The sequence below is a fragment of the Salvelinus fontinalis genome, unplaced genomic scaffold, assembly GCF_029448725.1.
Source record: "Salvelinus fontinalis isolate EN_2023a unplaced genomic scaffold, ASM2944872v1 scaffold_0460, whole genome shotgun sequence".
In the NCBI taxonomy this organism is placed as follows: Eukaryota; Metazoa; Chordata; class Actinopteri; order Salmoniformes; family Salmonidae; genus Salvelinus; species Salvelinus fontinalis.
The window spans coordinates 56,346-68,588 of NW_026600669.1; the positions used below are offsets into that span (position 1 = coordinate 56,346).

The following is a 12,243-nucleotide window of genomic DNA, read 5'->3' on the forward strand; positions in this document are numbered from 1 at the left end:
CGTTTCAGACAGCGGGGTTACCCAGAGGAATGGCTGGATGAGTGTTACAGAGGAATGTCTGGATGAGAGTTTCAGACAGCGGGGTTACCCAGAGGAATGTCTGGATGAGAGTTTCAGACAGCGGGGTTACCCAGAGGAATGTCTGGATGAGTGTTTCAGACAGCGGGGTTACCCAGAGGAATGGCTGGATGAGTGTTACAGAGGAATGGCTGGATGAGTGTTTCAGACAGCGGGGTTACCCAGAGGAATGGCTGGATGAGTGTTTCAGACAGCGGGGTTACCCAGAGGAATGTCTGGATGAGTGTTACAGACAGCGGGGTTACCCAGAGGAATGTCTGGATGAGTGTTTCAGACAGCGGGGTTACCCAGAGGAATGGCTGGATGAGCGTTTCAGACAGCGGGGTTACCCAGAGGAATGGCTGGATGAGAGTTTCAGACAGCGGGGTTACCCAGAGGAATGGCTGGATGAGTGTTTCAGACAGCGGGGTTACCCAGAGGAACGGCTGGATGAGTGTTACAGACAGCGGGGTTACCCAGAGGAATGGCTGGATGAGTGTTTCAGACAGTGGGGTTACCCAGAGGAATGTCTGGATGAGTGTTTCAGACAGTGGGGTTACCCAGAGGAATGTCTGGATGAGTGTTACAGAGGAATGTCTGGATGAGAGTTTCAGACAGCGGGGTTACCCAGAGGAATGTCTGGATGAGTGTTTCTGTTCCCTGGCAACACCATAGACTACACTATGCACAACCAAAGACTCTTTTAAGAGGGTGCTGTTCCCTGGCAACACCATAGACTACAATATGCACAACCAAAGACTCTTTTAAGAGGGTGCTGTTCCCTGGCAACACCATAGACTACAATATGCACAACCAAAGACTCTTTTAAGAGGGTGCTGTTCCCTGGCAACACCATAGACTACACTATGCTCAACCAAAGGCTCTTTTAAGAGCCATCCACGTTGCAATAAGAGTATTCTTCCATTTACTTAGCTATGTCAACTTCAGTTATTCAATTCACAATTTATCTCCCTTTTATTTCTACTTCTCAGGTGAGGGTGCTGTTTAGGTAAGGGTGTGATGTCTATTCAAAAACAAAACAGGCTGTTTTAAATCACCCATATTGAAGTAATGTAGAACAATTAGACACCCTATAACCCACACCTACACACTCATGTATCAATCTGATTGATGGATTGTGTTGTGCTGTAAGCAGGTTCAGGTGTATAACTGTGGCGCCTTCCACCTTCAAAGAATAGGCAAGAGGGCCAACCATGGAGAATAGTAAGTCACTTCATTATTTCTATAACTACGCTATAATTGTTTGTCCTTGTGGGTCCGTTCATGTTTTTCAGCATAAAGTACTCTGCAGCCACTTAGTGTGGTGTGGACACCAGGTGAGGCCACACACAGATTCCTGTTGAACACTGTGGCTTTAACTACCTTATTTTCTCAATAACAGTCTCTCTCCTTCACTTCATCCCTCTCTCCTCTTCTCCCTAAATCCTCTAGGTTATATCAGCTGTGTCGGTGAACCCCTCCTGCATCTGAACTGGCTACATAGAGGGCACAGCATGATCAGAGGTGAGAGGTCACATGGTCAGGTCAACAGGAAGTATTATTAAAGAGATGCTTGACATTGAAATACAGATAGATGCAGTAGTCCCAGAGTTAATGATCCCAGGTCAGTTTATATTATACAGTAAGTATTATTAAAGAGATGCTTTACATTGAAACACAGACAGAGATGCAGTAGTCCCAGAGTTAATGATCCCAGGTCAGTTTTTTCATCCTCCTGATTGATGACTAGCAATGTCAGAATAAAAACACAAGGCTTAAACATGCTCTCTCTCTCCATCTGTCTCTCGTCTGCAGATATGTTTTGATGTGAGAGGATGCCAACCCTCAGTCCCATCATCGCCACCTCACCCTCTTTTAAGATAACCTTTGGGCCGACTAGAGACACTATTATGTAATTGTGATGAACTGAGAGAATATTTAGGTAGCACCGTGTTTCATTAATTATGTACTGCCTTCCCTGCTCCTATGTGCTTACCTCTTTCCCTTTCTGTCTTTTACACCTCTCCCACCACCACCTCTTTCTTCCTCTGTTTTTATAATTCACAACAGATGTGCATTGAAGTACAGATTGAACTTGTATTTATAACACTTGGATAATGAGCTTTTCAATCAAGTGTTTCACATTCTCTACTGGTTGAAATGAAGTGTAATGTGATGAAATACTCCACCTATCCTGTGTTTTACCAGATCAATGCAGATGAAGGGCATTAGATGTTGAGATGAACCGGTGTTGGAGTATTTACATGATGCAAAGGAAGTGTAGTGTTCTGTATTTAACATTATATTTCTGTTTATATGAATTAACTAGTTAAATCCTGTTTCTAGTCTATTAGTTACAATGTGTAACCATTGATGTCCCAGGACCAAGATTGGTAAACACTGTTGAAGTGTAGAATTGTAATACATACATGCAGACACAGCATCATTCAAAGACTGGAATTTGATACTCCTGGTATTGGATATGACTGAAAAATCATCTCAAAGACATTCATACTTAAACTGCACTTTTATTTGCCAAGATAGAGTACATGATTAGTGAATATATTAAATGTACAGGCTACAATGTGGGGATCTCATGCATGGTAATAACTACATGTATATACGACTTGCATCCTTGGCACAACATGATATTATAATCTACTCAATCCATAGGCTTCATTAATGTCATTCAGGCTGTTTTGAAGTTGATACAACTGGCTATGATAGCTGAGGTTCATAGCTAGGTTCTGAACTAATATGTATACCAAACGTTTGGGTCCATACACAGATCGGCTAGATAGCTAGCTACACATCCATGGGCATACAGGGATTTGAATAATCCACTGCACAATAAGCAAGAACATAGTTAGCTACGTTATTTAATCTATCTGCATGGCAAATATCAGCAAGGAAAGCTTACAAAATTGTACATTAAATTTGCAGTAAATTCTTCAGCTAGCTAGATTCTATACATCCACTGTTTTCCAAAACGACAGTCTGGTTTGCTGGTTGTTTCAGGAGTCCCTAAAACAACCAGAATTACAATTTCATACTCATGTCACAACACCCATAAAGCTAGCCAGCTAGCTGGCTAATGTTAGCTAGTCAGCTAGCTGGCTAAATCACGATTTTCGTAAATGAACTATGATTTAAAAAAATGCATAATCGTTTGTCTCTACATGAACTAACATTCCTGTCAACTGTACATGTTTTTGCATGATTAGTTATGACGTTATAATCCCTTACATTTGCTTCCATTCTAGTATTTCTGTCCACCATCTTTGATTCAGTTCTGTGTAGGGGTACCCCTCTCTCCTAGTATTTCTGTCCGCCATCTTTGATTCAGTTCAGTTCTGTGTAGGGGTACCCCTCTCTCCTAGTATTTCTGTCCGCCATCTTTGATTCAGTTCAGTTCTGTGTAGGGGTACCCCTCTCTCCTAGTATTTCAGTCCACCATCTTTGATTCAGTTCAGTTCTGTGTAGGGGTACCCCTCTCTCCTAGTATTTCTGTCAGCCATCTTTGATTCAGTTCAGTTCTGTGTAGGGGTACCCCTCTCTCCTAGTATTTCAGTCCACCATCTTTGATTCAGTTCAGTTCTGTGTAGGGGTACCCCTCTCCTAGTATTTCTGTCCGCTATCTTTGATTCAGTTCTGTGTAGGGGTACCCCTCTCTCCTAGTATTTCAGTCCACCATCTTTGATTCAGTTCAGTTCTGTGTAGGGGTACCCCTCTCTCCTAGTATTTCTGTCCACCATCTTTGATCCAGTTCAGTTCTGTGTAGGGGTACATCTCTCCTAGTATTTCTGTCCGCCATCTTTGATTCAGTTCAGTTCTGTGTAGGGTTACCCCTCTCTCCTAGTATTTCTGTCCGCCATCTTTGATTCAGTTCAGTTCTGTGTAGGGGTTCCCCTCTCTTCTAGTATTTCTGTTCGCCATCTTTGATTCAGTTCAGTTCTGTGTAGGGGTTCCCCTCTCTCCTAGTATATCTTTGCTGAAGAAAGTCTAACAGCAGCCTCCCCCGGTCCTAGTGCCGGCCCGGTAAAAAGTTTAAGATGCGATGGAACGGTTGACAAAAAAAAAGAAATCACAGAAAAAATGTATTGACTGATATTGATTTATTTAGGGGGGGGGGGGGTGGCTAATTAATATTTTAGTTCTAGCGACGTCCCTGATTCCTACCCTTTAACTTTTTGTCTGAAAATTAAATTGACGTTTTACTCAACTGCGTTACCCACTCCAGTCAGCTAATGGCGGTCTGCGACTTTAAGGCATTTCTGCTACTGTGACGTATAATCTAGTGGACGGAACGCTTCTTTCAATAGCAGCAACAGTCAGTCAGTCACTTCGGTAGCTTGCTAGACAAAATAGACGAACCAATAAAGGTCTTTAGACGTATTCGTAATTATTAGCCACTGTGTTTTAAACCCTCTTCTGTCGTCTAGTTAGTTATCCGTTTTAATTTCATATTTACGGTGTTGTTATTATTCCGTTAGCGGGCTGGTTAAGTTAGCATTAGCCTAGCTAGCTAACATCCCCGACCATCCGGTCACTAAGCTACTCCCCTGCTATAGAAGAAGCGGGTATCACAGTAAAACAAGAAGTAGAGGATGAGGCCGTTACTGTGAAAGAAGGGGAAGAAGCGTTCAGAGTGAAAGAGGAGGAGGATGTTACAGTAAAAGGAGAGGAGGATGCAGTTTATGGAGTGAAAGAGGAGGAGGAAGAGATGACTGTTACATTGAAAACGGAGGAGGAAGAAGAGGAGGAAACTGGATATCTGGTCCCGGTTTCCCAAACGCATCTTAAGGTGTCCGATGGTTCTAACGGTGAACTTAGCCATAAGATGGTTTTGAGAAACCGTTCCCTGATTAACACTCGTAAGTACTGTCTTAAAAACAGAGGCACAAACTCTGCAGTTGTTGAACTGGGGAAATCAGTATGGACTGTTGTTCCATGTTGTGAATGTTATCCAATGTGGTACTATGGGTTATAGCAGTATGGACTGTGTATTATTTATTTATAGCCATTGATTCTTGAAGAATATAACACATGCCTCATGAGCTTAGTTCAACTGTTGTCCCCCATCAGAACCCCAAATAAGCTTTTTTTACTCCAATGTTTAGAAACAATGTAAATCAACACTGTATAGCCTCAACATGGTTAAAACTATAATGTTGATATCATGGATGGTCAGTCCTTGCATCCATTGGTCTGTCTATGAATTTGAGAGTAGTTACATTTCTCCAACCCCATCATCATCTTATTAGCAAAACAGTAGTAGAATTACAGCTTTGTTATTGTTTCAACTGCAGATTGGTTGTTTGTTGTGTGGCATTTTTAAAGAGACAACCTAGGATTTAAACAGAAACAAAATGGCTGCCCAGAGACTTGGTTTGGTAAACCGCTGAGGGATGGGGGTTGGAGAAATATAACCACTCTCAAATTCATAGAGAAAGCTATTGTATCAACCTTAACCCAAAACCTAGGGACCTCGTCAAGAAGTTCAGACATCTTGGTGTAACAGTTATAAGGTGTTAACTTGAGAGTCACTGGACCCAGGTTTGAGTTCAGCTCAGGGCGACCCCCTGAATTCAATACACTATGAATACAAGGACTGGTCATCCATGATGTCATAATGATAGTTTAACCAGGTTTCTAGGACATATAGTATGTTCTAGAATTCATCCATGATGTCATAATTATAGTTTAACCAGGTTTCTAGGATATATAGTATATTCTAGAATTCATCCATGATGTCATAATGATAGTTTAACCAGGTTTCTAGGATATATAGTATATTCTAGAATTCATCCATGATGTCATAATGATAGTTTAACCAGGTTTCTAGGCTATATAGTATATTCTAGAATTCATCCATGATGTCATAATGAAAGTTTAACCAGGTTTCTAGGATATATAGTATATTCTAGAATTCATCCATGATGTCATAGTGATAGTTTAACCAGGTTTCTAGGCTATATAGTATATTCTAAAATTGCCAGTGTAGATTTCCTGTGGGGGTCAAATTGTTAGAGCTGTTGATAAGTCATTGTATAATATTCAGCCAATTTATTTTCATGCCATTACATCAATATCGCCCAACCAGAAGAGAAGAAACTCTTCCTGAACCAACTCCTGCTGTCCTTCATACATTCTGACGTTGCTGGTAATTGGCTACACAAGCAGTCGGCAACCTACATTTGAAGTGCAAATGTATCTTACCATTTCTACTGATCTGGTGCCAGTTATGATTTTCATTTGCACATTTTACTGAAACAGTTTAATTTCATTGATAATAGTATCTCAAAATCATTGTCTGTGATTAATCTACATTCCATCTAAATGAAAATTATACAAATCTAAAAGTAACTTTTATTGCCATTGCCAACTATGTAAAAATAGCCTACATGAAACCAACAAACAAAAACATTTGCAGCCTGCAGGTAGAAAATATCCCGATTTAAAAAATAAATATCAATCCCATTGGCTGCACATGGCCTGTCAACAACGAACTTGAAACATTCTATCAACTATAAACTGGGTCCTCAAACTTGCAACATTGTATAAAATATTCTGGGCCCTCAGTTTCCCGCGCCAGTGAGTTCTGGACAGACACATCTGTCGTCTATTTGTGCAAAGAATAAGAAGTAATCAGGTATTTTATAACATTTCCACTGGATCAGAGCATTACATTTTACCCTTTAATGCTGAGTGGTTATCGAAAGGGCGAGAGCTGGAAATAATTTACAAATACTTTGAGCAACTATTGTCATTCGTAATGGATTCTAATAAGACTTTGTTTACCTGCTCTTTGAGGTGAAGAAAAAATTAGTTGGAGAAGCTCCACAACTCATTAGTGGTGCAGCGTTAAGACAATCAGAAATACTATCAGACATCCCCAAATAGCCACATTTATAGGCCTACATTTGTGCTCAGGCCAGGTAGACTAGTCCTACTTCTATATGTGTAATCGGGTAGACTAGTCCTACCTCTATATGTGTAATCAGGTGTGTGTCCTTACTCAACATTGACAGGAGTGTTTCAAACGAAAGAATGAATAAATTGACAAAACTGACGCATCTTGCAGGGTCGTTTAATTTAGTATCCATTTGGGTCGGCATGGGAAATTAATCTATTTCTCCATAGTATGTTGTACCGAAGTTGACCTACTGAAAGGAAGTGTAACTTTGACTATAATTACTGTTTCCTGAAGGAGGGAAACGAGGTACAACACCTGATTGGCCCCACCCCTTCCTGGGTCGGTGAAGATCGGTATTAAATTGAAGGAATAAATCCAAGCCTCACGCTCATCACCTGTGGAAGACAGGGATTCCAGGAAGGCGTGGATTTGATAGTATGTTGTACCTAGTTTCCCTCCTCCAGGGAACATTGGTTATAGTCATAACGTTACGCTTGTCATATGATGAACTTCAACTTAAATACTGGATCTTGCAGTGGGACAGTTTTTTGTATTCAGATCTCTGAAATGCTCTCTAACTATGTCACATTTAGTGTCTCCTTATGTTATGCTGGGAAAACAGTTTTCAATCTTTTCAGAGTTTGCTAAATCCAATGGTTCTAACCGAAAGTCCCCTTAACTTTATTGACAACACCCAAATGGATACTGTCATTAATGTGGTTTTTCAATAATTACACATCATTCTTAATACTGTAGCTGTTTAGTTAGTCACATGTTGAACTATCATCAGCTGATCCAGGAAATCATTTTCTGAATGACAGTCAAATGACAAACATCACGACATGCAAAAAACAACTAAAGTCCTTCTTCATTCATTACTCTGGTAAAGACAGTTATGCCGTGCTCCACGTTGGATCTAACATCCCTAACAAATTGATGTTTATAATGTGTTATTGTCTGCTTGATTTACAGTTGGGTCTCGTTAGTCTGTTTGCACACAGAGATACTTAGCTCATAATGTGTAGAGAACTGTTCCTTGATGGATAGGCTATTGTACAACACACAGAGCTATTTTCCTTTATTCAGGACATTTAGAATGACAACACATTACAGAGTAGCCTAGTGGAATTTTTCACAAAATTATCTAGTGATCAGGTAATGAAATGTCATGACAGACATTTTAGATTCCATGTTTCACCTGAAATATTAAATGATTTATAGTCCTAGGTCTATGTTGTTGTTAGGTGAAGTTATGGGTCCTACAGTAGGTCAATGTTGTTGTTAGGTGAAATTATGGGTCCTACAGTAGGTCTGTGTTGTTGTTAGGTCGAGTTATGGGTCCTACAGTAGGTCTATGTTGTTGTTAGGTGAAGTTATGGGTCCTACAGTAGGTCTGTGTTGTTGTTAGGTGGAGTTATGGGTCCTACAGTAGATCTGTTGTTGTTAGGTGAAGTTATGGGTCCTACAGTAGGTCTATGTTGTTGTTAGGTGAAGTTATGGGCCAATTTGTTAAACACTTAATGTACAAACCCTCAGATTCAGGCTGATGGCAAAGCTAGCTAAAGAGCATTTTACTGGTTGAAGTGTTTTAAAAGTATAAAGCAGTTGAGTTTGCGACAATAACACAAACATATTAAGCAGGAGATTCAAACGAGCGTTACAGTTATAATCCAAAGTAATGTGAAATGCACTCATAAGCAACCTGGAAATGGAGGCTATTTTTGCTGTCAGCCTATGAGAACTCCCCTGAGTTTTCCCCCATGGTGGTGAATTAGTAACTAGCGACACAGAGCTTAATGTGAGATTCCTTCAGTAGCACTCCTGATCTTGCGCTGTAATATTCAGAATACATTGTGGAAAACTAAAATCTTTGCTCACCATTTTTGTTCCAGGCAGATATACTACATCCATAACTAGTGGTTTCCTCATTACCAGATATACTACATCCATAACTAGTGGTTTCCTCATTAGCAGATATACTACATCCATAACTAGTGGTTTCCTCATTACCAGATATACTACATCCATAACTAGTAGTCTCCTCATAAGCAGATATACTACATCCATAACTAGTGGTTTCCTCATTAGCAGATATACTACATCCATAACTAGTGGTTTCGTCATTACCAGATATACTACATCCATAACTATCGGTTTCCTCATTACCAGATATACTACATCCATATCTAGTGGTTTCCTCATTACCAGATATACTACATCCATATCTAGTGGTTTCCTCATTAGCAGATATACTACATCCATAACTATCGGTTTCCTCATTACCAGATATACTACATCCATAACTAGTGGTTTCCTCATTAGCAGGGAAGTGTTTCTGCAATCAAATTGTGTGTGCATCGCCCTCGTGCTGCAACTTTAGCAAACACAGAAAGGGACCTTTTTGGAGATCAAAGGTCGTCTGGTACACTGCTTAGAGTTTGACTGTCTTAAGACAATTGTAAAATAATTTAACAGACCTCTGGGCTTCACCTTTTACCTCAAATAAACAGTGGATTTCTGCTGTTGTGGCCCTTTAACCGTCTGACTTTGTTGTTCACACAGGAGAGAGACGGGACTATCGTGGATCCTCTGGGGAGCCTCAACAGCCCCATGATGCTGACAGGGCAGAGAAGAGTCTCTCCACGTCAGAACTCCTCAAGAAACACCAGCAGAGATAGACAGGAAAGAAACCTCACCGCTGCTCTGACTGTGGGAAGAGATTCACCTCCTCATCAGGCATTAAAATTCATCAGAGATTCCACACAGGAGAGAAACCTTATTGCTGTGGTCAATGTGGGAAGAGATTTACCTCCTCATCATGCATTAAAATTCATCAGAGAATTCACACAAGAGAGAAACCATATGGCTGTGCTCAATGTGGGAAGAGTTTTGTTAATTCTTGCAATCTGACTGCACACCAAAGAACACACACAGGAGAGAAACCATATGGCTGTGCTCAATGTGGGAAGAGTTATTTTACATCTAGCCATCTGACTGCACACCATAGAATACACACAGGAGAGAAACCATATAGCTGTGATCAATGTGGGAAGAGTTTTGTTAATTCTTGCAATCTGACTGCACACCAAAGAACACACACAGGAGAGAAACCTTATAGCTGTGATCAATGTGGGAAGAGTTATTGTCAATCTGGCCAACTGACAGTGCACCAAAGAACACACACAGGAGAGAAACCATATAGCTGTGATCAATGTGGGAGGAGTTTTAGTACTTCTAACTATCTGACAGTACACCAGAGAACACACACAGGAGAGAATCCGTTATGTGATCAATGTGGGAAGAGTTTTACTACTTCTGGCTATCTAACTATACACCTTAGAACACACACAGGAGAGAAATCTTATAGCTGTGATCGATGTGGGAAGAGTTTTACTCAGCCAAACAGCCTGAATATACACAAGCGGACACACACAGGGGAAGGGATACTTCCCTTCCCCTGTGTCTCAGATCTCTGATTAAACATAAAATACATGAAGGAGTTGTTTCATGATATCATTGAAATAATGTCACAATGTAGAATGTTTTAACATTGTAGTAGGAGTATTTTAATGATGTCATAATGTAGAATGTTTTAACATTGTAGTAGGAGTATTTTAATGATGTCACAATGTAGAATGTTTTAACATTGTAGTAGGAGTATTTAAATGATGTCACAATGTAGAAGCCTAAATGTTTGTCCCCTGTTCTATTGATTTCAACATGATATGGATATTAGCCCCAGGGGGAAAATCCAGGCTCTGAATTGGAAGAGTATTATTTATGTGATTTAACAAAAAGTTACTAACACAAATAGAGCTGTGTTACACTTACCACGTTGGTGACCCACTGGAATCAAAATGCAACACTTCAAAATGTAGCTAGCTGTTTTCTACAAGTTGTCCTCTAATCAGGGATGTACACATTATTCCCATATTCTGTGTGGTTTTTGAGCTGTTAGTTTTAACAGGACGCGTAACCTCATCTCCCTTCTGTCACACAATTAATTTTGACATGATATCGATGAGTGATGACAAATAAGGGTTGTGTTCGTTTGTTTAGCGACCCCTACATTTAAATGCATCACTCCAAAATGTAGCTGACTGTTTTCTGCAGGATGTCCTATAACCAGTGAGGTGAACGATATCTCCCATTTCCATGTGTTTTTTTAGTTGTGTTAGTTTCAACAGCACGTACAACCTGATTTCCCCCCTAATCGATATCAGTGATTTATTGCTACTTGTCAAAACAACAGCGTTTCTGGTGCTTGTGCAGTTTATAAGGAGCTTGTTTTAAAAAATACAATTATTGTGGCAGATGTTTGTGTATATACCACATGTTAGGTTTTCAATTGATCCCAAACTGTTTCTGCATATTGGTTATTGATTTGGACATGTTAAAACTGTGTTTTGACATTGGGGCTATCCCACCTAGCAACTATGCAACCAAATATTTCATATTTACATTTCATGTAACATTTAATGAAAATTATTCATGCAACCAACTGACAGTTTTTTGGGTACAATTATATTGACATTGTTGCCCTGTTTTTAGAATATCAGGGTTCATTCTCAGATGTGCCAAACCAAATGTACTAGAGCATGACATTGGGGACTGGGCCCCGATCCAGCAACATGCCTATCTAGTGAACCCTGAAAAGAGAGAGAAGCTCCGCGGTGAGGTGGAAAGTTACTACTGCCTATTAAGTGAACAACAACATGCCTATTAAGTGAAAAATATTGTTTTTAATTGTTGTTGCCAGTAGACAGACACCATGTTTATATTGGTGACGGTGAAGCATTGTAGTTGATTATAATGTGAAATGGAAGTTGTTTTCTGTTGTTGGTGAGCATTCTCTTAAGGTGTTAGTTAGTCTTTGGTTTTTCCATTTATGTTTTGAGGATGGACTTTAGAACGTATAGCTCATTAGCACGTAGGACACACTGATTGGTGTCACCTCGTTAGTCAGTATACTAGAGCATGACATTGGCGACTGGTTCTTCCTGTCTTTAAGTTTGTTGTGGGTTTTTCTTTTGTTTGCCTTTTCTTGGGCAGATTTAGTGGGTCTCATGGTGGGTGTCTTATGTCCCAGTTGTTGTTACTAGTCAACTTTCAGTGGACACTGTGAGCAAAACTGCAACATTATGTTATAATACTTTTATTGGATCAAATGGTTGTTTTATGCAACAGAATAGAGGGTTCTTAGAACTATTGTGTCTGTGTGTTCTACTGAGGATGGGCCTCCGGGAGGAAACACTGACAGGAGATTTACA

At 40.1% G+C, this 12,243-nt stretch overlaps 1 protein-coding gene and 1 long non-coding RNA gene across 2 annotated transcripts; both read left to right on the forward strand.

Moving 5' to 3' along the window:
* Positions 1-1,290: 1,290 nt before the first annotated feature.
* On the forward strand, positions 1,291-3,299 carry LOC129846159 (uncharacterized). The gene is made up of 2 exons (XR_008758212.1): positions 1,291-1,581; positions 1,873-3,299. It is a non-coding gene; the product is annotated as an uncharacterized LOC129846159 (long non-coding RNA).
* Positions 3,300-9,651: 6,352 nt separating this feature from the next.
* On the forward strand, positions 9,652-11,096 carry LOC129846152 (zinc finger protein ZFP2-like; the record flags this gene model as incomplete). Its single annotated transcript, XM_055914106.1, has 1 exon — positions 9,652-11,096. A coding segment is annotated over one exon (798 nt), but the record flags the coding sequence as incomplete, so codon positions are not given.
* Positions 11,097-12,243: the final 1,147 nt, after the last annotated feature.